Below are 25,175 nucleotides of genomic sequence, written 5' to 3'. Positions count from 1 at the left end.
CTCGCATGAATTGTGACGCCGGCATTACCAGTGCTGAATGCGCGACAGAGCGGCGGTGCCAGGTCACGGGTCATGTCAAAGGTGATTCAGCACTGGTTACCCAGTGCTGAAACCGCCGTCAGCACTGGAACCGAGTGCTGATGTACAAAAACCACGCTTTCAGCACTGGATTTACCAGTGCTCGGGGACAATTCAGCACTGGAAAACGAGTGCTGAAAAATCCCCAGCACTGGAAAACGAGTGCTGAAAAAAACTCAGCACTGGAAAACGAGTGCTAAAAAAAACTCAGCACAAGAAAACGAGTGCTGAAGTGTTTTCAGCACTGGAACGTTTTTTTACCAGTGCTGAGAGAAGAATAGTCGTAAGAAGTGCCGCATGGTCACTTGAACTTACGTACTTTGTGATTCATTTAGAATAAACAATAACCAACTTTATTCCGACACAATTTTGTCATTTTGTTCATTGTGTAATTGTATAATAGATATAGGTATGAGGGATGTGTTACAAATAAAGAACTTTATTTCTTTCTTTCTGGTCTGACATGCGTTCACCAGTTTATTTATGATTTTGTACACGATGCGTTGTGTAGACATAGTTGTAAGTTCACCGGTTTATTCGTAATTTTGAACACGATGTCTGTACATAGGTCCGTTTACCAGTTTATTAGTACCGTAGTATTATGCGAATATAAGTCTGACTACGTTTAGTTAGTTACTTCAGGGAGGTTTCTTTTGTAACCTTGGTTAATACGCAGTCTAATGCGTTTCAGTCAGATATGCGTACAATAGCCTTAGTTGGTATTTTGCTAACAACTTGTACTACTGTAAAGCTCATGATATTCATATGTAAGTAGTTTCAATCAAGTATTTTTTTCGTAAAATGACTAGTAACAATGCGTGTAATTCTGTTTAAGGCTTGTTTCCATGCGTTCTGTTTAAGGCTTGTTTTGTTGCCATATTTAACGTGCACGGTAATCATGCCAAATAAAGTGTTTGAAAATAGTATTGGTTCGTTCGCTAATCAGTATTTTGAAATTCAACATTTTGAAATTCAATAGGGAAGTAAAATTTGTAATTTCAGGTAGGCAAATGACTTCCCGGGTGTCTGGTAACTTGTCCGCAAACAATGGTATCTTCCAATGACGTTGCAGTTACCCTTTAGCCTCTGGCCCACGGGAAAATATTACTCAAAGTCGGTCGCGTCGATGATTTATAGTCAGAGCAGCGTCAGAGCACTTTACCCCGGTAATATAGAAATTGAAATCTGTCATAGATATACGCTATGGATAAATTTCAGTGAATAGTCCGCAAGTAAGTCACCGCCGTAACGTATCTCAGCACTAGTTTTCCAGTGCGAAATATTTGTCAGCACTCGGTTTCCAGTGCCGAAGCTTGTCTCAGCACTCGGTTTCCAGTGCTGACGTCGAGTTCTCCAGTGCTGAACTCCACTCAGCACTGGTTATCCAGTGCGGAACTAAACTCAGCACTGGTTTTCCAGTGCTGAACTAAACTCAGCACTGGTTTTCCAGTGCTGAACTAAACTCAGCACTGGTTTTCCAGTGCTGAAGCCACTTTCAGCACTGGAACCGAGTGCTGAAAAAGGAGAGCGTGGTTTTCGTAGTTTTGCTACAGAAACTGTATAGTACGGGTCAGTGATGGCGTGTACACACATACACCGTCACAAAATGTTACACATAATACATGACGTTTCCGTCTTTTGCATGTGCAAACCTCAGGGGTTGAAGTCCTAGGCAACACTGCACCACAGGCTGTTTTTCCAGACGGACCTAACCAATGCAATGACATCGAGTTAAACATGCATACAAAGGAAACAGTTATGTGAGGGGTGTGAAGGAGGCAGTTTACATAAGGGCCCATCAACCCTCTCTGAACCATGAAGGTGGTAGATTCCATCTTCCTGCCACCTTTGATTCACTCCTGACTTCATCACGTTTCCAAAAGTCAGTGCATTGAATCAAGGAGGTTATAACCTCCTTGATTTGATCAGGCATCTGATGAAGGTCGGCGTGATCTACTGAAGATTCATGGTGAGTGTTCCCTGTGAGTGTAAGGCAACAGATCGTTTCATGTATATGGTTATCCATATAAATTTTTTATTGTTGTGCAATTCCTTTGATCCATAACGTTACACATACAATTCATACACATTTCCGTTTCATGTGCATTTCATACACTAAGTTACACTATGTTGCAGCAAAATCATTTCTAATACTAGATTTCCACGACCTCATACCTTCGCCGACTGATGTTAGCCTTTTCGAGTGAATGCTCAGTATGTAAATAAGGTCCTCGATTGCATGAATTTCAAGTGATCCTTTTCTCTACACAAAACACAGCATTAAAGTAAAATCTTAGAAAAGAGGGCCATTGTAGCATTTCCTCATATATTATGTAAATGAGGCCATCATGATTTATGTCTGATAACGTCCACATTTGATTATCTCCCAAACGCCACAAGAATGAAATCCCATCATTTACCACTCTGGAATTATAGTATTTTTGTCATAAATTATGCAACTTAGGTATTCGTTTGCATAATTGATATCTATCAATATTCATCTCTTTCTCAGTTACATGTCACGTGTTTGACTACAATGGAATGCAAGGGTTTGCATACTTTTTCACATCACAGATCCTGATTTGCATGATTCTTATACGATCATGTAAATCATCACTCAAACTATGTACATCCCTACAAATCATGACGATCCGTCATCACCTTCTTGAGTTACTAGTATTCTCTTTCAAAGTTTAAAACAAACCCATACCTATACCTACACGAGTTCTCCCAAGAGTTATAAAAATAATCACTGTAAGAATATTTTTGCTTAATTGGTATAACTTTTATCTTTACTACAGAAAATAAGGCAAGTTGTCGGCAATGTATTTGCTTCAATTATGCCCTTTTTTTTCATAGTCGACATATCAATCAATTTTTATCAAACCTATACCTTCCAACAGGGAGAGCGTTAGATCGTAAGGCTGCTGTGTTTAAATGCCCGTGTGACCTCCCTGACCCCAAAACAGAGCCCTGCACCAGGCAAGTAAAGTATCACATGTGTCCTCCAGGGACGTCTCACAGGGACCCTGCTCCGGTAAACTAGGTCACCTGTCAGTGCAATTTAACCTGAATATATAGACTTAAAAATAGCAAATTGAAAGGGAATTGTAGACATTTCCTTATAAATTATGTTAATGAGGCCTTGTCATGCATGATTTTTGTCTGATATTGTTCACCTTTATTTAGCTTCCTAATGATACAAGAATGAAATTCCAATCATTTACTATTGTGGCATTGTCAATTAGTATTTTCTCATTAATTATGCAAAATAGGTAGCTATTAGCATTATTGGTATCTATCGATACCTCTCTTTTTCAGCTATATATGTCACATGTTTGAGAGTCCTATTTTGAAAGGCAGCAGATTTAAAAACTTTCCTTGCTGATTATGCAAATTAGCTCCTGATATGCATAATGAATATTCAATTATGTAAATCATTAATCGAGCTATCTACATACCATAAATCAAGACGATCCGTTGACCATAAGTCTAGTTATTCATGTCCAAAGGTCAAAACAAATAAATTAAAGACACCCGCTGCAGCTCCAAACAAGCCGCTAGAGGGCCCAAACGTGCACAACTTACTTCATGTGGCATGGACTATCTACCACACAAAAATTATGACCGTAGCACTTGCAGAAAATTTGACCTCAAACTTTGAAGCTACACTGCAGTACCCAAAGTACCCGCTAGGAGGCCCATCATCGAACTTGACCTTTCCCTTTAATAAATCTACCTATTCACTAAATATCATGCACAACCATCAACAGCTTCTCGAGTTATCCTGTCAACAAACAAATACGCATACATAAACAGCCCACTGCAGTACCACAGGAAAATGCCAGGTGACCCATTTTTGAACTTGAGCTTTGTTTTCACAATCTCTACGTACCCACCAAAAATCATGCAGATCCATCATCAATACGTCGAGTTATGTTGTCTACATACAAACACACTAACAAAAAAAGTCCACTGGAGCACTTTAGGAAAACGCCAGGTTAACCATTTTCGAACTTGACCTTTGTTCGCACAACCGCCACTTACCTACCAAAAATCAGCAAGATCCGTCAAAGGTCTCTCGACTTATGATCTCGACATACATACGGACCCACTTTACAGCTGGCGTAACCGATAACATAACCTTACCGCGAATGCATACATTCCCGGCGAAGGTAACTAGTACTAATATGACCAGATTGATATAGAATAACTGTTTCTTGCTATTTTATTCAGCAACTTGTCCAATAGTATAACCATGGCAGGTGCAGTTGTCAATATACTTTTTATTACTTCAATCCAAATATCAAACAAGCAAAATGTGGGCATACAGCTAAGTTGCTTAGGCTAGTACATTTTGTAAAACCATGAGACATGTAAAGTTACTATAAAGGAATTACAGGGAATTCTACTATAAAGGAAATTCTGGTAAAATATCACTTTAATATGACTCAAGTTCACTGTTGGCCAGTCAAAGCTCTGGTGCATCAGCTGATTACAAAGGCTTAATGACAAATCTTAGACATGCCCCCCTCCCTCAACAGATATTTGGACAGGTTTTTACAGGTATTCACATGAGTGAACTTAAAGTCAAGACTTGGTTCCTTGCTCCTGTGCTGAAGCTAGCAGTTCTGCCTCTGGTGTGCCCTGCATGACTATGTGCGTCTTCAGTCCTTGGTTTATCATCCTTGACTTCAGGCGCTTCTGTGCATACTGATATCGACACGGAACCCTGGAGAAACATTTCAAATTTTCACAAAGATGAATTTACCTAATATTCATGTACATGTATTTACTGCCCTAAGTAATTCATGGAAAATAAAAGAGTCAATCTGAAGATGCTGGACCTACCAGTATAGGAGTACTGTTGCCGTGAAAGATACCACGAGGGCATGGTAGGATCTTCTGGGATTGCCTACAGGAACACAAAAATTAACACATTAATAATCAAGCGAAGCATAAAAGATGAGGCTATTGGTTCACAATCACTTGGAACACTTAATACATATTGAAGATCAGCATGTTGTTCTTTTATTGCATTCAATGGAATCAGAGAACATTGATGCATGCATTATGCCAGTCAAATGAACAGATCAGTGATAGCCATATACACTCTGACAAACAAAATAACATGCATTCATTACAAATGAAACAAATAGTAATGTCTGCAAACTTGAGATGCTTTTCCAGCATATCTGTAATCTGAAAAATAACCCATACTTCTTTGTTACAATGGACAATGCTTACTTGTCCACAAGAAATATGCAAATCCCCCGACAGCTCCTCCTCCCATCCCGTACAGAAAAGAGTTCCGTGCACATGGGGTGTTCTGTATGAAATGCTTTGGTCCCTGCAATAAAGAGTAAGGTGAAACAAGGAAGTTTAAAAAAAAGCCCAACTGAGCATAATATACTGTTTTCAAGTATGGGAGCCAATAGACTTACATGGCAGCTTTGCTATAGACTAACATGGCAGCTTTGCTATAGACTTACATGGCAGCTTTGCTATAGACTAACATGGCAGCTTTGCTATAGACTAACATGGCAGCTTTGCTACAGCTCAGCCAAGCACGCTTACTCCTCTCGTTATGTGTGTTGGGTGCTTTTATATGTAGAGGTTTGAGGCCTGAGGATTATCCCTGAAGGTCCCCCATATATGTACACACATTACCCCCATCTGGACAAATGAAACCCCAACCAGTGGTGCTGATGGTGCTCGAACCTCCGCCCTCTGGATCCATGATATTATATTCGACCCATAAAGATATTATACAATGTATCAACATTGTATACAAATGTTACAGTGGCATTTCAAAATGGGGAAGGAAGGTTAAGCAAAAAAAGGTGTCACTCCTTTATCATGCGGTGAACTTCTCTTTGCCCAGGAAAGGGTTTTTCCTTTTAATTGCAATATACAAATTATGATAATGTTGCATATAATAGTAATGCACACTGGTACCGGTACTGTTAACAGCACCATATTACATATACTGTATAATGTTACAATCAATGATATAAAACATGTAGGATCGGGATGTGTGCAACCTTGGTGCAACCGAGGTTATTACAAGATTACTGTAAGCTAACAAAGGGTCAGTTACCTATAGTGAGGGCACTAAACTATTAAAACATTGATGTCCACCTCCACTAGACCCAGCTAGTCACCAGACACCCCCCCCCCCCTTCACAACCGGTACAGACAACAGAAAACCATTCCCAGCACAGAATAAGCGCCGCAGATTCATCAACAAGTTGATGTTGGCTGCCTGTAAAGTACAACTACAGAGCTTTGGAACATCCACACAAACCCACCATGACAGTTGAGTGAAATGGAATTCAACAATGAAGAGCGGTCTAAACTGGAGCAGTCCTACCTGACCGAAAATTCTACTCTACTCTACTCTACTCTAACCTCAAAGAAGAAGAAGTCATGATGTTTGCTTCACTCACCCAACTTTTCTCGGCGTCGTCGGACATTTTTCACAAACGACTTGTTTACAGGATTTGGTACTTAAATCTTTGACACAGACGCAGCGACACAGACATTCGCTTAATGTGTGCAAGGTCGAAACAAGGAGGTCGAATAACTGTTACATGTAAAACGCACGAGTCGACTTCCGCCTTACGTAAGGTCAATAGAGGTCACCACGTGTCAAAGGTCAGCGTGTTCAACATGGCGGCGGCGGGCGAACTTGGCCGAGACGCAGGTTTGTTGTGGTGGAATATATCAGTTGTCGAAGCTCATGGGTGTGTAATGTGGTGTTGCTCCATCAGTGATTTGATTTGAGAAACGACAGAACAGCATATAACCAATAAAGATTGCCTTTTAGGTGGTTTCTAACGTCACGACGCGACGGCTTCGTTTCTGCAATGAACCTCCTTGATAAAACCTACTTGGTTTATGAAGTCAGGTTCTCACACCAAGGAGGTTTATCATTTCGCACACTGAGTTAGCTGTTTGGCACCCCATTTTCTATTGGTTACATCCAGTATAGTTTATATCAGCAGCCCTTTGATCAGTCAGTGACAAGTGTAACCGTTTATCTCTTCAGGATGATGTGCAGCTTAATAATTCAACATCTTTAGTTCAAGATATGCCGTGCCACGTACCTGCAAAGCTGGTGTGTTACGCCGAATAGGGGTATACCGGCTAAATAGATATAGATACAGATGCATGATGTAACACTGATGATGTGGTCTTCTCCTCAGATATGGAAGTGGGACCACTAGAGGCCCAGGGAGCCACAGCAGGCTCGAGTGCATGCCTCCCGAGTGGAGTAGACCCCCTGGTGGAACACATGATCAGGAGGATCGCAGACAGTGAAGCACGGATTAAGAACCAGTCACGTGACGAGCCAGACCTCACTACTGAGCAGAAGATGGACATTGTGAGAGGCATCCTGGAAAAATCCCACCTGACTTTCCTGGAGAGGTTCTGGAAGTACCTGGCAGAGGAGGATCTGGAGTATTTCCAGAGGATGCAGAACTGTTATGAACTGGACTTCTACATGAAGGAGATCAGGAAAAGATTGGACAATGCAAAGAAAAAGACTGGAGTGAAGAACAGAAGATATGAAGCCATGCAGAGAATGCTGCAGGACGGCTCCTACTTTAGTGAGGAAGAGATGAGACAGAGAGACCCACTGTTGTATGAACAGAACATCGGACAGTTCCTGGACCCAGAAGAGAAGAACGAGAGGTCAGCTGATCCAGACATGTCCTTATCACAACTGATCATGGGACAGATAGAGGAGAAGATAATCGAGAGCAAGCTTGCTTGGCAGATGGAGAGGGAGGATGACATGTTTGAGGAGGAGGAGGACAGTGATGAGGAGGAAGAGGACCAGGAAGGTAATGGTCAGTATCTCTTGCTATTAGAATGTTTCTCTTGTCAGATAAGGGTCTGACATCTTGTTCAATTTTACAGGTCTCTTATTTGAAATGAAAATGATGCTTTTCCTACACAATGTACTATGGTCACATCATGCATAATATATATGGTATGTATATATTATAGTCTTATCATTACAACATTTTGCATCAGCAAAAGAATGTTACTGCCAGTTACGAGAACATTCTTTGAACAGTGACTAGAAAATGGTAGCGAAAATACGCACCTCCAAATTTTCGACGACTCCTGTCCGTCTTGTTCACGGAGTGGCCTAGTCTCGCGAGAACACGAGACTAGGCCGAGACTTGTGACGATCTTGGTATTTTCGCTACCATTTTCTAGTCACTGTTCGAAGAATGTTCTCGTAACTGTCAAGAAAACGTGACTGATGAATTTATTCAATGTTACTGCCATAGTTACTTCACATATAAAGCATAGGCCAATGGCAGGAGAGGGAAAAAATCCCTTCAATTTGCTTGCAGTATCAGACATGTTCCAAATAGTAGGACTTCCAATCAATTTTGGTGTTCCTGTTTGTAAGTGGCATTTTTGGCTGATAAGGATTTGTTTTACTTAAACTGATCTGTTGTGTGTGCATTACTCGGTAGAAAACGCTGGTGATGCTGGTGAGAAGGTCCCGTCCGCAGCAGAACAGGCCATCCTGAAGGCAGAGTTCCTCCACACCATGCAGGAGAGGTTCCTTCAAGGCGACGATGAAGAATTTGACTACAGGTATGATGTACAGCCTTTGAGAATATTCATTGATCAAAGGATCATACCTACAGGTGCAGTTATAATGGTGTTTCATCGATACTACCATGATAGCTTTACTGCATGCAGTTTGGGTTTAATGTCATGATGGAAAATGTTTTGCAATGGCGCTATTTTATCATTTTATCAGACCCTCCTTGTTTAGCCCCTCTATTTGGCTTTTTTGTGTGCTGGTATAGAAAATCAGCATTTCATCTATTCCTGTTTGTTCTGTTTGTTCAAGGAGGTTTCCTATTTTAACCTCCTTCGTTTGTTGCAGTACTGTGGATGACAATGCAGACTATGACAATGTGGTGCTGCGTGGTCAGGATGAAGAGGAGAGGTACTTTGATGATGAGGACCCATGTGATGTGGAAGACATGGATGAAGATGATGGTGCTTGTCTTGTCACATCAGAGTCAAAGAGTATGGACCAGGGCACAGTAAAGGGTCAAGGAAAGGACAGCAGTCTTGAAAATACAGTGTCACACGAAACAGGTGATATGGATGAGAGATGAAGGAAGCAATAGTGTCTTTGTTTCTCTTTTTTTAAGACAAGAGGTCTGTAAAAAAATGTATCATGTCTCTCATGATCCACCGCAATGAACTGAGCAAACCTGTAATACTGGTACATCATTGGGCAATAAGAGCCACAGTGAATATGATGTGTAACATTACATGTGATAGTACCTAGGGATTAAAGGGATTTATCTTCAACTGGCTCCTTCATACCTTAAGGAATTTTTCTTCTGTGTCAACATTACTTGTTACTTGGCCTAGTTATTTGTTCATAACAGAGACATGAGGTGATTGCCACTTTTATGAACTTATTTGTTCAATGTCACTTTATTATTACAAATGTACAAAGAAACTAGTGACAACCTTTCAAAGATGTTCCCAAAATTTTATTCTTTGACGTAATATATAGTCATCCTGAAAATGTTACATGTGACCAGTCATGTCCACATGAATGCTACATTGACTACCATACAATCACTCTGTAGACACATATCCATAGGGGAAGGGAAAAAAAGAGAAATTTAAAGTACATCAAGTCAACACTATTACCCAACACATCACCAGTCCACACAAGTAACGTCATGTTTCTCCACAGTGACACTCATACCACAAGTAGCACCTTTTTAGCCTCAAAGTATTTTTGCAGAAAAAAAGAATTTCTGGTATATTTGGTGCCACATTATCAAAGGTGTGTTTGTGACATATTCAGCTGTTGGCAGTGTGTCGGTTCCTTGCATGTCAAGATATTAAATATGTCAGTCAAACAGTGTGTTAATCATGACACTTATGGTAGAACGGGTCACTACAAAGGACAGGGTTTAAGCATCTCCATATCCAGGGCTTAAACTTTACATATTGAATATTTGTACATCTACATGTATAAGAACAGATGAGGGCATGACTGGAGTAGATTTCTATCATATACTAGTAGATGACAGCAATGCATAAGAGCATGCCTGCTTTTAAAATTTTTGCTACAAGCATAATAACTATCATGTAAATGGTGCATGTAATCCAAATTGGGAGCATTATTCCTTTTACCCAATATTCCATAGATCTTTTGTATCAGCAGTTAATCCTGTTTTCATTGCAAACACAAACAAGGGTAGTCAAATATTCACATGTCTATTTTTTGAGGATCCAGTGTTCAATTATTGTTTGAGAACCATCAAGAAAATGGGGCAGTTTACTTTTATACCACAAAGTCCCAACAGATGTGTCCCAGCCGTTAGTCACTTGCAGTACGTATTGCCATGTTATTACATGAGAAGCACCTGTGTCAAGGTAATCTCTCACAAATGGCACTGTTCTTTGCGTGCTCAGTACAACCTCCCATAATTCTGGTACAGTATTCAACCTGCTCACTTATAATACGTGTACCCACTAGTAATTATGGAAATTTCATACCTCAGTTGCTCTTCTGTTAGAGTGCATCTTTCTTTATTCATGTTTAGCACTCTAGCACTCTTGTGGGTAAGAGCATTCAGACTATCATTTTGAATAAGACAAAACATATGACGTATCTGGTCTTTACATTATTGATTTTTTTCCTAGGACTGTTCTAAGGAAATCAGCAAACAAGAAAATACACTTTTAGATACAGGGTTACAAAACCCCTTATTCTATGACTGAAAAAACCCTACTGCTACTTAGGGTAGTAGACACACAAATAAATAATACAAATATGTACACTAACGATGTTGCCTCCATGATTGTCTACAAAAGCCATGCAAGTGACAGTTCCATAGGATACCTGGCATGAACCTAAAGCTGCACTGCCAGATTGTACTTAGAATTCCTAGCAAATTGAATGGATAACAGAAAATCATTCCTTTCAGTAGAGATCTTAGCACATGTGTAGTAATCCTCATTTTCCTCTTTCTGTGACATATCTTCCTATCCAACAAATTGCTGTCAAGATTTTGCATCATTTCTCAAGCGACCATCATTGTATGACCGGTATGAGAATAACTTTCTCTCCAATGATTTGTGAAAATATGGATTTTTGTATGAAAAAATGTTGGTTGCATCCCTCTTATCATGGGTCTATGTATGTAAATCTTGAAGTTGACTAATTCGTGTGTTTTTAAGTTCACGGCTTTTTCACTGACCTCTCCCTGCAAATTTAAACATTTTGTTCCGTCTTCCATTGCTACTACTACTGTTTCAAACTCAAAGATAACACGAAGTCTTGATTTTCACATTACCATTAAATCTAAGTGCCATGAACTTTAAATGAATTTACAGGTGATAGTATGAATAGGTTGGTTCTTATCAATATGAATGAATTGGGGTAGGAAATCCTGACTTCTAGCATTGTATAAACATAAGCACAGTCATTACATTTTGAGTTTGTTTACAGTAAAATGTTATTATTTTCTGACAGTCTGTTTTGGTGAGCTCTCATGAATTGCAATGTTGTTATGTGAACAACAGCAACACAAAGAGTCTTGCTACAATGCCCATTACATTAGCCCCTTGGAGAAAGGTAGAAATTCTAGTTGACCTTAGCGGAGAAGACTTCCCATATGCTTATTGTACGTTAGTGTTGTCATAAGTTACTACCTGAAATGTCCTTATTAAGTGGACTTATTGAACCCTGTGAGGAGGTAAGAGGTCATTAGAGTCAAACCTTACAAAAGTTGCCAGTTGTTGGTTATAAAGTAGGAGGTAAGCCTGAACTCTTGCCATAGGCATGATCTTTAGAGGCAAGAAGAATCGACATAAATTCACCTACAATGTTCAAATCACATCTTCTGGCACAAGTCGTGATCAAATAACAGAATGTGGTTTTGAATTTGGTTGGATCTATCAACGTTAGCTGGGTGGTAATGACCAAGATGCGCAGTATAACGCATTTCGTATAACTCAAATGATAATGTGTGACAGCCAAATACAAATCATAATACGTAACAAACCTCAGAAGCAGTAGTGTCCAATGAATTTAAAAATTGATAAAACAAAATGTAGTATACTAGTAGTAACACATTGATTAATGGCCAGTTTGAAGCTCTGGCTGTGAGAAGTTTATCAATGGTAAGTGCAGACAATGTTTTCAAGCACAGCCATTTAAACTGAGAAAGGAAATCTTTATCCTGATTAGCAGACTGAAATGACGTCCTGACTCTAACAAAGAATCAACCCTGTTGGTTCTGTCCAACTTCTTTTCAATGCCTAAATGAGGGCTGCAAAGGGGGATTCCTTTGGCAGGAGTTCAGGTAACCTCGTGGTTGACCCTGCTATTATATATGCGGTCTCTCCGGCTCGGGTTCCTTGATGGAGTTCTGCAGAGCTGCAGGAGTCAACCATTCCTTGGGCAAGCATCTTTGGAGGAACGGTATGCAGGAGCTGACATAGGCTAGGCGGTTGATCCAAGAAGGGATCTCCTTTCCTACTAAGATCTGCAGAAAATGGATAAAACATTGTTTTTAATTGTGACATGGAATAATGATACCGGAAAGCATGCAAGCACTAGTGACTTATCCAAGATGGCCTTTTCATCTGAGCTTGGGACATGGACTTGACAGTTGTTGATCTTTATGCATACTAGAGTGACCTTCATAACTCAATTCCAATCAAGAATGTTGCACATTGCATTTCAAGAAATCTTACGAATAAGCAAATCATAATTCATATACTTGGTCCTCTTAAAGCTACAACTGTGATATCTCTTGGTTTAGGGCCAGTGTCATCAGTTTGAACTGTATCAAATCATGCAGTGTTACTTCAAAGATGATCCAGGCAGTAGTAAGGGCCTTTATTTGTGCCATCTTATGGAGAGATCACTGTAGCCCATTTACGAGCCTGAGGCAAAAACTGGTACATTTCCCAGTTTTCTTTGAAATTGTAATAGGAGAGAAGTCTTCATTAGTAGCTTTTAAACTCATGTCTTTCTGAATTATGCATACCTTGAGGGATTTTGATGTTGCATTACTAGATCACATGGTTGCCTGTCCAGAAATCTAAGGCACCTACATTAGGTTAAATTGATGTTTACCTGGATCTAACATGCACTGGTCCATGTACAGGGTTTATAGGTTAATCATTTGGATTTTTGTTTGCTGTATTTACTGTGCCACCTTTGAGATGCAAAGTACAATGGTTTCTAAAGATTTTAGTGTGATCCGTACTTCCTAAAATCTGTGGTGCAGGTAGAATTTGTCTGGTGGTGGTGATTTACAACATTACTAGTAACTGTACCAGTGCAGGTGCACAGAAAAAAATGGATTTCCAGCCCTTCTGTTACGGATAGAAATAACCTGTTGCTCCTGTGGGAGCAGGCTGACCTGTACTATGGCCGCTGAGAAGTGATTACAGTTCCTGTTCATCAGGTGGTACTTGTCTCCACGGAACTCCTTCCCAAGCTCCTCCAGGATCTTGTGGATGTCTTCCTCCGTGAAGTCTGTGGTTCCTAGGTGGATGGACTCCCTGTATAACAGAGGATATCAATATGGACAAGACCTGAATATCATTGGTAGATTGTTAATTCATCGTGTACGTAAATCATGCTCTAAATCTAAAAGGGGAGATAAACCATTGATTTATGTAAGTAAAGATGTGTATAAGGGAGAGGTGCTGTAGTTCCATGCATGTTCTTGTCTTTTGAATCTGAATCAAACTGCAGTAGTGATTTTAAACACTCACCTGAAGCGAAAGGTTTCTCCTAGTTCTTCAGCATTAGCTGGGGTGATTTCAAAGATTCCAGTGAATGGAAATGGATGTCCACCATAGGCAAATTCTGAATAGATAGGTAGAAATGCTAATAAGTAAATTGGTTAATGTAAAACCCAACAGCACATGCAAACAAAATAGTATAAAATTTAATGTATAACACTTAAAGCACCAATATGTCTGGTACACAGTTTGTGGGATGGAGTTACTGTTCAGCAGTAAGTCTGCTGTACCTCAACTGTGCAGTACATGTGGCAGGGCTCAAAGTAACTTGGTGCATGTGCACTTTTGTGCTCCCAGAATTGGAGCTATGTACCTAATCTTTTTACTGTGGGTGCACAAGTGCACCTTTTTTTGTAGGCTGTAGGGTAAAGGTACTGTACTAGTATGAAGACTATTCTTAAAATTCATGTATCAGAAAAAGCAATATAACATTTATTGTACTTTGTTTGATCTGTTTCATGTTTAAAAAGTGTTTTGAAGTTAGCTATAGAATATCAGATTGAAGTTCTTAAGAGAGGCAGTATTGTTTGCACATGTAATTGCATTTTGTTGACATTCGACAGTGTACTTTATTTCATGTTGTGCACCCAAAATATTTCTGTGCACCTACCTTTTTAGTTTAGGTGCACCTATTCGCAAAAATGAATTTCGAGCCCTGTGTGGAAACTACCACCAATGGTCCTACACGCCCATTGTTTTCTTTTTTTTCCCAATATGATTTTAGAGCCAGATAAAGCTGATGGTAAATTTTTCAGTTGGTATCACTTTTTGAGGGTCTATCAGCACATAGTATTCTTTGTGTTGCATATTTTAGATTTTTAGATATACATGGGTGAACCCTTTTTCAAACATACACAATTCTAGATATACATGGGTGAACCCTTTTTCAAACATACACATGTAATCATCTGCATGACTGGATATAAACCCAATGTACACGTACCTGCAAGCGTAATACGGTATCTAAACGCATTAGATTGCTACATAAATTCACTGGTCGCTCTCTGACAACAGGCAATATCCCTCAGACCATATCACCACATCAGACTTCCTGTATCTCCCCTCATTAAATGAACTGTCTGTTTTACTGAAATATCCATCTAGGGTCTGACTATCAACTGTCCATTATCAGAATAGTCATCCATTAGGCAGAATGCAGCAGGTCATCTCAGGTCACCTTGATGACCTTCCTGTGGTAGTCAGCCTGGAGCAGTTTGAATGGCACACATAGGGTGGTGGCAAGATCTCAATGACACACATGCATGTAAATGTGCAGTCTACTGACTAGCATTATAGAACCATTCTCAGTGTACTTGTGGTGTTTGATACATGTATCAGACCTCTAGGTATCCAGGCTGTGAAGCCTCACTGATCCTGCTTCATATGGATGATTCTGTGCAAGGAGGTTGCCCTTGCCCTGTGGTGTTACTGTATCATGAATCATGACAAAATCATCATGATCACACAATAGCAGACAGCCCATCGCATTAGGCAACCCATCTAATCATGTGTGTCAGACCAGCAACCATTCATACATAATTTACAACGTTTTCCAAACAAGGAACAAAGATGACTGCTCATACCTCTGCCGTTGACTTCAACACCTGTATGAAAGACACCCAGTCCCATGGGTGATGTGTAGTCATTGATCCAGTACTGGAACAGAAAAAGTGTTACAACTTGGTTAGATGTAAAGGTCACAGGAATAGCATATCCATCATGTGCCTATAAGAGTCAGAGTCCACTAGAACATATTCAGCACTGTGTTTTCATTCCTATAACAGCCTACTAGATTTCTGGCTTCACATGTGTATAGATGGGATAATATTATTCAAATGTAATATTACATCACCATTTAATCTGCTTCATTTACAAGTCATCAATCACAGAGCTGATACCAGCAGGGGAACAAGTACAACACACTAGGAGGTGAATAATGTGCCTAATTAGGCGAGGGAAGCCGGACAAGTTGACTAGTGGAGTGATATGTGATAGTTGGAATGAGCTTCTTGGTGATAGTATTCTGATTCATGAGCTTATCTCTCTAGAGCTGTACGATCATCCATAACGTTACCCCACAATATAAAGCACCCTGCTGCTTCTCGTCAATACAAAACATGTACTATAACAAAGAAACGCAGAACCTTTGACGGATGACCTACATTTATCGGGTACATTCAGCCGTCCTGTTCACATCCGTGTACGACCATTACCCAAATAAAGCTCACTACTCAATCACTGAATCAGTGAAAGTTTCGTTACGTGTTTCCATAAACGTTGCTTTGATCTCTCCGCGATGTGGACACATCAATGTGCACATTAATTCACACCACCCGATTCTAGATCGAAGGCTATGTTTCACATTGTTAGCCACGTACAGCGGCGATCTGATGGAGAAAATAGACGTAAAACACCCTTCATGAACAGTCGGCTACACGTACTTACCATGTCGTATACATTTAGAATAACAGGAACTCCCGCCATATTCTCCATTCCAAAGCTTTTCTCAGTCTACTTCTTGATTTCACCGAATCCCTGGGGTCACTACAGAGTTCAGTCGTATGTTCCAGTTCAATATTGCCACACCAACAGTTGCCACACGCGTCAAAACCGCACTGAAGTCCTTCTGACAGCAAAAGTTCTCTTCATGTTTCCACCTCCACCGGCACCTGAGACGCCACTTCCGGGTTTCTGCCAACCGCTCCCGCCTACGCTTTGGGCGCGAATTCCTTGAGAGATATTTCTGGTTGTGCCACCGTATATAAAATTTCTTCTGGAATAGCAATAAACACCAAATACCACCGCTTTGAGCACAGAAGTCCTTCCTTTTGGTGGCTTCTTTTCTAGGAGTACGTTCAAGTTGTGTTCTGAATGACGTCACCACGTGCGCAAATATGTTGTGCGCAGATTGGGTCTATAAAGGTCAACGCGCCAAATTAGGGCAGCTGCGTTTTGAAATATTGCCGCTAGGAGCGCTGTGAGTCTGATAAGCGTCTGTCAGGGATTCATTTCTCTTTAATAGCAGGGCAATCATGGCAATCTAATCCAAGAATATCTTTTCGTAGGAAAAAAAAATTAAATAGATCTAAAACATGGTTAACTACATTTATCTCTGAGACTTATCATCACCCAAGCATTAGGTTTAATATTTTGTAATTGAAAAGGAGTATTTTGAATAGCTCTTGCATAATTACTGGCATCATTATACAGTATACTACTAGTGTGACAGTGGGGATCAACCTCCACTAACTGACCAGTCTAACTGGTCCGGACCTTTTAGCCTAGTGGTTAGCGCGTTGATTTCCCAAGCCGTGCGGATCGGGATAGCAGGGGGTTCTAATCTCGGGAGCGGCGTACTCGCCCCTTTGGGTTTTTACAGTAGTTCCCACACCGGCCCTGTGAGTAAGTTTTTACACTAGCACAAAGAAAAACTGTTATGCCATTTTAATTCATTCCAAGGTAACAAACAGTTAACTAATCTACACCAGAGCAGAAGACCCTTTTTTCTTCCATGTCATACACACTCAAATCTACCAGTAAATATCATTCCTTATATACAAAACAACTGAATCAATTCATGATCACTTTTCCCTTGACAGCACAACTAAAACTTCCAGTGGTCAGAGAAGATTCACCAACAGAACCACATTACTTTTGAACACTCTTCCAATTAAACTGTATTATGGTCAAATTCCACATTCTGTATTGTCTCATCAGCTGAGCCAGCTCTTTGTTCTAGCCACTGGCTTGTTGGGCAGCCCTGGCTGTATATACATGTACATCCAAAGCCAAACCAATGTCCTTGGCCAGACCAACAAATAATTAGATAGATAAATAAAAAAGCTCTTTGACACAAATAAGGAGTACACTCTGGTCCATCTTTTGGTGCTTAATTTATTTCATTCCTTGAGAAATTAAGTTCTAGTGGAATCAAGAACAGTTCTTAAGAGCTTGATACTAAAACTTGTGTGTGGATGATAACATATGCATCCGAAATGTACCTCAAACTTGTGGGGCACCTTTGTGGCCCAATATTGCTGTTTTATTCTAAATCAAACTACAAACAAAAATGCACCTGCTCAATACTCTTACCTGGGAAATTCCTTTTTCTCTTCCTCCTAAGATTGAATCAACCTCACTACAGTGTCTGGATGAGCATACTGACGTATGACTTTATAAATCATCTAAAGGATGAGAATATATAGGTTGGAGCGGGAAAGAAAACCCCATGTCTCACATGCTCCTTTCTTCCTCCATATTAAATGTGACAGTTATCTTGGTGATATGTGGCACTGTGAAGAATTCACAAAATTGTTAGGTGCTGACATAGTTCATATGATTTTATCAATAACAGTACTGTATACTTAACTATAAAATATGCAGTTAACTTTCGTCATGAAGCAGGAGCAGCAGAAGCAGTTTTTGAACACACAACACAAGCAAAGCATGTCTCCCTGTGCACAGTTCTAGGACTAACATGAATCAGAGATTTATACATTAACTGTAATTGAAATATGAACAGCATTACCATTTGGAGTTATCTGTGTATGTGCCATGGGCCTTGAAACAAGTCAATAAACTTCAATGAAGCAAAAACTATATCAGGCCCACAAAAAAAAGGAAATGGTTGAAAATTACATCATCTTGCAGCGTTAAGTATACTTTGAAATCAAACAATTCTCAACATGTTTTATGATACCTTTTATCTTACAGTAATTTCATATATGGGAATCATTTGTAGCACAAAAACTTAAAAGATATGCACACAAATTTACAGATATTTCACACAAAATAGCTGTTAGTTTTACGTGACTGCAAACAGTCATAAATCTGAACCATCAGCGTCAGTCTTGCTGACCATCGGTGTCGGACCAGCCTGACCCCCTCTGTCCTGCTTGCTCCCTTTGTCTAACACCTGGTCCACAATGGGAGTACTCTTGTCAGAGTGGGAGTCCTCAATGCTGTGTGTCATGGCTGACAGCTCAGACTGAAGAAGTCCTGTACCATACACCAGGGCCTCAGACGAACTCGAATGGTTGCCATGGTAACTAGATGCCCCTGTTGCCATGGAAGCTATTGCCTCTGGCTGGGCAACCACCACTACATTTGCTGTGGAAGACTGCGACAGTGTAGAACTCTGTGACAATCCTATAAAGGTGCCAATAGAAAGACAAACAATGATTTTCCAAGCATCATGAACCTGCCATAACGTACAAGTAATGACACATGCTTTTTCCTAACAGGCAAAAAGATACATGTTTTTCATTATAGTAGTACATAATCCATTGAGCAGCATCCTTCTTTAAATATGCTTGTTGCCTTAGCTGTGTACAGCTGTATGATCCTGAACTATCCATGTGTATTGTATCAAGATTATCTAGTCAATACTTCAGAGCAAAAGTTGCTACCTTGTGCCTCTGCTGCCATGAGGTTGTGAGAGAGACAGAGCTGATCAGCCTCCTGACTCTTGTCTGGCAGCTGAGTGGTGACTGTCACAATGTTGTCACTGCTGGGGTGGCTGAACACAGCGCTGTCCTCGGCAGACTCAGAACCATCGAGCCCTGCAGGACATTAGTAAATGTAGTTTTGCTCCAACTAGCAAACAGCTCTTGCATGAGGCAAAGCAAATGATTTCTGTTGGGATCAGGATGATTCGGCCCTTTACCAACTCGGCCTAACACCCTGTTCACCTCGGCCAGGGTCAGGGCTAGGGTGTTGGGCTGAGTTGACCAGGGTGTTGAGTAAGTTGGTGGAGTTGCGGTATGCCTAAACACCTCACCCGACCTCATCCGACCTCACCCGACCTCATCCAAGTCTAAAATGCAGTGTATACGGAGTAGGGACATTATTTGACGTTCAGGATACGTTGAATATGCAATTATGAATGCAATACAAGCAGCAAACTCTAAGTATTTACCAGTTTTTATAAGTTTCTACGCTCGTTTTCAAGATAGAAGATTTTTGGCCGCCATATTGGATCATGCCACTGTTGGGGTCTACATGGGGAAGTTCTTCATACCTTTTTTATTTATTTTTGTCCGACAGGACGATAAGACGGTGGGTACTTATTACCTTTTCATCACAATCCACTCGTAATAACTGTACACAATAACTGTACACAGTAACTGTACACAGTAACTGTACACAAAGTGTTTTTCAGCCTTGAATGCACGCACGTAGTGTGTAGTCAATTGCGCCGGCCGTCTTGACCTCCCTTCACTTATAAAAACTGGCAAATACTTAGAGTTTTCTGCTTGTTTTGCATTCATAATTGCATATTTAACGTATCCAGAACGTCAAATAATGTCCCTGCCCCGTATACACTGCATTTCAGACTCGGATGAGGTCGGGTGAGGTCGGATGAGGTCGGGTGAGGTGTTTAGGCATACCCGTGGAGTTGGTCTGATTAGACACGGGCCAAGTTGGTAAAGGGCTGAAGCATCCGAAATTCTTTCTGTTTGTCATCACACACTGGAGCATATCCCTACCCTTAGTTACAGGTGTCGTTGGCTCTTTAAAGAACCTAAAGTGTAGTTGAGCCTTCTTTTTGTCAAGTCACTATAACACTACTGAGAATTAAATTTGACAATGTCATCTTGACATTCCAGTATGAAATAAAAAAATGTAGAGTAGAAAGAGCCAGTTCCCCCACCCTGTATCCCCAGGATGTCCTCAGTCTGCCTGAGGCCCAGGCTGAGTCCCATGTCCTCAGACACTGTCCGCTGGCCTAACAGCTCACCAGACTCCATCTCTCCCGCCTGGATGGCAAACAACTGGGGAGAGAAGGGAATATTGATATTTCTGCATTGACTAAAAGACACATATTGCCACGGTCCCCCTGAAAGAAACAACAGATGGCAGGACACCAATACAACTTTACTAGTAGACAAACACAGAGTCAAACTATAAAGTGGTCTTCAAACATGGCCAAATCAGGGATCACAAGAAAGACATAATTAGGGAAGGTCAATGGGAAAAAGGCAAGGGAACAGAAAAAGTGTCCCCAATGGCCAGGAGAATATTGTGCTGACAGGCATTTATAGCCTGCTACATACAAGTCTAGCAGCATCATATATCATGTTTGTGGCCAGCACATCTTCAAGTGATATTACAGTGTAACCACAGACACACCTGGTGTTTTCTTCTATGAGTATTACGGCTGCCACTCTGGGTAAACTGCTTCCCGCACACCTCACAGGCATATTGACGCTCTCCTGAGAATGATCAAATGACAAAGTTACACTGAATTCAGTCATTGGTCAAAATGAATTCTAGTAATGGAATTTGAATATAGCACTGGACAGATACTGATATCTGTGAATAAGAAAAAAGAGTTGGGACAGTTGAACAGCTGAAGAGGTTAAACAGAGGAGAAGATTATACAAACAGTAGGAAGATTCATAAGAATTTTCTTTATTACCAACTCAACAAAACAGATTCCCTGTTTTCTTTAATCAAAACATTTTTCCTGAAATGAAGATGTCCTACCTGTGTGTGTGTTCTGGTGCTTCTTGAGGCTGGAGTACTCTGTGAACCGTTTGTTACAGCCCTGATGCTGACACGCAAAGGGCCGCTCGCCTGTATGTACATAACAAATAAACTACAGATAACTCTTCTAACTTTGGGCACTAGACACATCTGAAAAAATTCCTCAGCCCAATGAGGTTATATCCTTGCTTAGTCCTTGCAATTGTCTTAGACAAATCAATATACATATTATATAACAACACCACAAAGTGGTTACAAAACACTTACTAAGTAGAGTGCAAGTGGTGTCTTACCTGTGTGGGTGCGCATGTGATTGCGCAGATTCTGTGCTGTTGTAAAGGCCTTGCCACACCCCTCCTCTGTACACCTGAAGGGTCTCTCCCCCGTGTGTGTCCTCACATGAACCCGAAGTCTCTGCGGTGTGTAGAAGGTGCTGTCGCAGCCCTCTGCTGGGCACCTGTACTGACGCTCACCACTACAGGGATGGATAACAATCATGTTTTTTTGCAATCGTCATTTGGCAACAACTATGTGATGTGAAAATTGGTATTGAAATGTTATCTTAATAGCGAGTTAGTTTAGTGCGCTAATTAGAAAGAATGGTCCAACTTGGCAAAAAAAAGACCATCTTCTTAAAGGCAAAGCAGTCATCCTCGGTGAAGCATGGGGCTTTTTCAAGTAGCTAGTGGTCGTGTTACAGCTTCGCTACAGCTCTTATTTTCAGCCAAGCACACAGGGTCACCCCTACTCTTCTTTGTAAGTGTGTTGGGTTCTTTTAAGTGTTAATGTTTGACGCTTGAGGCAAACAACTAAAGCTCCCTCATACACAGGGACACTGGCTTTACGCCCCCCTCGGAAATGACCATGTGAATCTTTTCCATTTGTGTCCAGACTCGGACGTGAACTCGGGCCACTGGTTTTGCGGGATATGGCAAGTAGCAGAGTGTGCAGAGTCTGCAGACCTACCTAAGACATTTCAAAGAAACAATGTTACCTATTTGACAGAAATTGGGAGACAAGAATACATGTCGTACGTGTGAGTCTTCATGTGGTACTTGAGATGCGCAGGCCAGGTGAAGGTTCTGTCACATCCCACCACCTGACACTTGAGAAGCCTCTCTCCTGTATGGGACATCTCATGGTACTTCAGGTGACTGGAGGAGGTGAACTTCTTCCCACAAAACTCATGGCTACAGGCATGCACAGGTTTAGCTGGTGGCAAGGTGAGAGGAAATACAGTAGTTATAAAGCTGCATCTCATGTAAGGTTTATACATAGCAATAAATTGTAAACAAAAAAGTACTACAATGTTGTCTGCATTTGTTGTCAACTACTTACATTAGTTACAATATAAAAATAATCATATGGCAATGACCTGTTTTCCATTTTTTATTTATTTATCCACTTGCATGTATTTAAAATTCCATTTAAAAGTCCCCGTCTTTCTCCATTCCACTTATTGTAGTAAAAAACAAAGCTACTATTACCGGCAGGTTTTGGTAAGGCGGCCATGTACTGTGTGTTGGACATTTGGCCAGCCTGAGCCATGGCCTGAATCCTGAGTAAAGCTGCCATATTTGCATGATGACTGTCTGTTAGATTGTCAGATGATTTTTGTAGCCCAGAGTTCAGAACCACCAGAGGGTTAGGAAGGTTCACCACTACCAGTCCAGTGTTCATGTCCACCACTTGTACAGGGGACGACTGTTCTCTCACCCCAACTGTTGCATACACAGTGTCCTCCACTTTGGTTGGCTGGTCCACAGCATCGTCAACTACACTGTCATTGGATAACACAGCCTCCCTACACAGGACTACTTTTTCTTCCTCCTGAGCAGGAAGGGTGGTGGCAATGGACGTAGCTCCGAACTCTGTAACTGAACTGCTCGCAGCTTGTAGTGAACTCTGGGTAAACTGGGGATCTAAACAGTCAAATCCTGTTTGCTCTTGGTTCCCTGATGCTCCATCAGCAAGGCTGCTCAGGGTCCTGATTGTAAACTGGTGCATTTTCTGTCCTTCTGTAGACAGCACAATTTGAACACCCTTTTCACCATCTCCTTCTTCAACAGTTACATTGTCCTTTTCCGCAGGTTCTTGTGTTTCCATTGCTTTAAATAAGCATTGACTGAATGAGTACTGTATAGAAGAAAAACACAAATCAACAGTTGGCTATTTTAACCTCCTTGGTACCATTGACTGATTCAATGTCACTTTTAGGCGTAATGTTATAAAGGAAATACATGTACCTGCACATTGTTAACTGAGGAAAGAACTTGTGACATTGCATACAGTCTGAGATTCAATGAACTGCCATTGGAAAAAAAGTCCTTTATCGAATCTTTATCAAATTTTTATCTTTTTATTGTCAAATGCAATAGTACATTACAGCGACTCTCAAGGCAGCGTAGCTGATATTTGAGAGTCAACAAATTTAATTTATCAAATTCAAAGTCACCTTTGGCCAATAACCAATCCCTTAGTGTTGGTACACTTCAGATGCTAGGTAGTCCAGTCTATTGCAAATTTCAAATCCAATGACAGATATATGTCCTTGGCTATATAATGTCCTTGATATATTATATCATTATGCTCTGAGACTAGATTAATTCATTGATTGATTGATTGAGACTGTCTTGAAATGTAAACTGATGGATAATGATGGATAGGAGGTCATCTGATGGAACATTGTACCTTGGTCACCCACTTCTTTATTCTTCAACACAGGCCTTAGACGGGCAAGGATGTTAAATAAGATCATATAACCTCCACATTGCCATACTTGAGAGACGGAATGGCATTGATTTCAAACCTTTTGATTTCAGCAATGAGGTTTTCGGAAGAACCTCCTTGATTTCAACAAGGAGGTTAAAATCCTTGATTTCAACAATTCAAACCCACTAAAATGGTTGATCCATCATCACCAACTTTCTCACAGAGTTTTTACACTATTAAACCTCTTTGCTCCATTAATGATTAAAGCATAACTCTATTGAAAAATACTGATCAGGAATGTGACCATCCATCATCACATTTCTAAACGCCAGTGTCCATTCCCAATACTTACCACAAATCAAAAACAATCACGAAAACATACTGCCCCAGTCCGTGTTGGTCTGAATGGCACGTGGAAAGTCAGTTTCGCTCCAAAATTCGAGGGAGCTGGACAACTATTATGGGCTGCCAGAATATTATGGAGTACCGCAAGGGTGGGAGGGCAAGTCCACTGTGCAGGGTATGAAATTTGTATCACTCCGCCAGTAACGAGGTTGTTTTCGTGAGGCCAAATGAAACGTTATTTGTTTAATCGGAAATGTCGCGGATGGCTTATAGTGCTTCTGATCATACCTTTTAGGGTATAAGTGGTCAAACATTAGACAAATCCTTGTCAGAAACCAAGTGCTACTTCTCGAGACTGCCCAATTACCGATTGTTTTTGATGGTAAACACTTCAAAACACCCTGTTGGAGGCAGATTCAAATGCGTGTTTCAAGCAAGCCAGGATATAAATGTCTGATTCAGTGTTAAGCGTTATTATTAAGCGTTGGGATGTTGTGAAAGGTAAAATTACACGCGCCCCACTTCTGCACAATGTCTACACAAAGGCAGACGCTCTCGCTGGTTCAAACCGGACAAAACTGGGCATTGCAGGAGGAAAGCATGGTGGAAGCGTGATGGAAAAACCCAAACCCCCAACCAATCAGCGCCTTGGATTCCGCAGCGGGCTCTTTGAATCGGCCAATATGCAAATAAGCAAGCCTTTACCGAAGATGGCCGAA

The 25,175-nt window shown here is 40.7% G+C and overlaps 4 protein-coding genes across 6 annotated transcripts; 1 reads left to right on the top strand and 3 right to left on the bottom strand.

Moving 5' to 3' along the window:
- Positions 1 to 2,082: 2,082 nt before the first annotated feature.
- LOC136433305 (cytochrome c oxidase assembly protein COX20, mitochondrial-like) lies at positions 2,083 to 6,642 on the bottom strand. Its single transcript, XM_066425375.1, has 4 exons — positions 6,528 to 6,642; positions 5,326 to 5,428; positions 4,930 to 4,993; positions 2,083 to 4,810 (listed from the first exon to the last, which is right to left on the bottom strand). Exons 1-4 carry the CDS (start codon positions 6,552 to 6,554, stop codon positions 4,669 to 4,671), a joined length of 336 nt encoding a protein of 111 aa, XP_066281472.1. The 5' UTR covers positions 6,555 to 6,642; the 3' UTR covers positions 2,083 to 4,668.
- On the top strand, positions 6,631 to 9,435 carry LOC136433303 (coiled-coil domain-containing protein 97-like). Of its 3 annotated transcripts, none has more exons than XM_066425372.1 (4): positions 6,631 to 6,784; positions 7,287 to 7,928; positions 8,577 to 8,700; positions 8,999 to 9,435. In XM_066425372.1, the coding sequence occupies exons 1-4, from the start codon at positions 6,631 to 6,633 to the stop codon at positions 9,234 to 9,236; spliced, it is 1,158 nt and encodes a 385-aa protein (XP_066281469.1). In that variant the 3' UTR covers positions 9,237 to 9,435. The 3 variants fall into 3 exon arrangements, with proteins under 3 accessions (XP_066281469.1, XP_066281468.1, XP_066281470.1); XM_066425371.1 differs by having other exon boundaries at positions 7,287 to 7,934; XM_066425373.1 differs by lacking the exon at positions 6,631 to 6,784 and adding an exon at positions 6,803 to 6,824 and having other exon boundaries at positions 7,287 to 7,934.
- Positions 9,436 to 9,601: 166 nt separating this feature from the next.
- On the bottom strand, positions 9,602 to 16,810 carry LOC136433304 (deubiquitinase DESI2-like). The gene is made up of 5 exons (XM_066425374.1): positions 16,357 to 16,810; positions 15,495 to 15,567; positions 13,882 to 13,975; positions 13,524 to 13,665; positions 9,602 to 12,638 (listed from the first exon to the last, which is right to left on the bottom strand). Exons 1-5 carry the CDS (start codon positions 16,402 to 16,404, stop codon positions 12,480 to 12,482), a joined length of 516 nt encoding a protein of 171 aa, XP_066281471.1. The 5' UTR covers positions 16,405 to 16,810; the 3' UTR covers positions 9,602 to 12,479.
- Positions 16,811 to 17,785: 975 nt separating this feature from the next.
- On the bottom strand, positions 17,786 to 25,078 carry LOC136433302 (zinc finger protein 143-like). The gene is made up of 9 exons (XM_066425370.1): positions 24,464 to 25,078; positions 22,887 to 23,535; positions 22,434 to 22,611; positions 21,693 to 21,874; positions 21,400 to 21,489; positions 21,043 to 21,125; positions 20,564 to 20,684; positions 19,320 to 19,472; positions 17,786 to 19,059 (listed from the first exon to the last, which is right to left on the bottom strand). The coding sequence occupies exons 2-9, from the start codon at positions 23,503 to 23,505 to the stop codon at positions 18,734 to 18,736; spliced, it is 1,752 nt and encodes a 583-aa protein (XP_066281467.1). The 5' UTR covers positions 23,506 to 23,535; positions 24,464 to 25,078; the 3' UTR covers positions 17,786 to 18,733.
- Between the last annotated feature and the right edge of the window lie 97 nt (positions 25,079 to 25,175).

This window comes from Branchiostoma lanceolatum, chromosome 4 (genome assembly GCF_035083965.1).
Source record: "Branchiostoma lanceolatum isolate klBraLanc5 chromosome 4, klBraLanc5.hap2, whole genome shotgun sequence".
Taxonomy (NCBI): domain Eukaryota; kingdom Metazoa; phylum Chordata; class Leptocardii; order Amphioxiformes; family Branchiostomatidae; genus Branchiostoma; species Branchiostoma lanceolatum.
Note: the sequence above shows the minus strand (reverse complement) of the source record. Positions and strands in the feature narration are given on the sequence as shown.

Excerpts from the sequence above, each read along its gene's own strand:
- LOC136433305 (XM_066425375.1), bottom strand. The coding sequence starts at position 6,554 with ATGTCCGACGACGCCGAGAAAAGTTGG. Across the intron at positions 5,429-6,527 it reads ACGACGCCGAGAAAAGTTGG|GGACCAAAGCATTTCATACA; the intron begins GTGAGTGAAGCA and ends TCTTTATTGCAG. Across the intron at positions 4,811-4,929 it reads GCAACAGTACTCCTATACTG|GGTTCCGTGTCGATATCAGT; the intron begins GTAGGTCCAGCA and ends ATGTTTCTCCAG.
- LOC136433303 (XM_066425371.1), top strand. The coding sequence starts at position 6,631 with ATGTGTGCAAGGTCGAAACAAGGAGGTCGAATAACTGTTACATGTAAA. Across the intron at positions 6,785-7,286 it reads CGAACTTGGCCGAGACGCAG|ATATGGAAGTGGGACCACTA; the intron begins GTTTGTTGTGGT and ends TCTTCTCCTCAG. Across the intron at positions 8,701-8,998 it reads GATGAAGAATTTGACTACAG|TACTGTGGATGACAATGCAG; the intron begins GTATGATGTACA and ends CGTTTGTTGCAG.
- LOC136433304 (XM_066425374.1), bottom strand. The coding sequence starts at position 16,404 with ATGGAGAATATGGCGGGAGTTCCTGTTATTCTAAATGTATACGACATG. Across the intron at positions 15,568-16,356 it reads TTCTAAATGTATACGACATG|TACTGGATCAATGACTACAC; the intron begins GTAAGTACGTGT and ends TTTCTGTTCCAG. Across the intron at positions 13,976-15,494 it reads TGTTGAAGTCAACGGCAGAG|AATTTGCCTATGGTGGACAT; the intron begins GTATGAGCAGTC and ends CTATCTATTCAG.
- LOC136433302 (XM_066425370.1), bottom strand. The coding sequence starts at position 23,505 with ATGGAAACACAAGAACCTGCGGAAAAGGACAATGTAACTGTTGAAGAA. Across the intron at positions 21,490-21,692 it reads TCACATGCGCACCCACACAG|GCGAGCGGCCCTTTGCGTGT; the intron begins GTAAGACACCAC and ends ATGTACATACAG. Across the intron at positions 19,473-20,563 it reads GGACATCCTGGGGATACAGG|GGCTCGATGGTTCTGAGTCT; the intron begins GTGGGGGAACTG and ends AATGTCCTGCAG.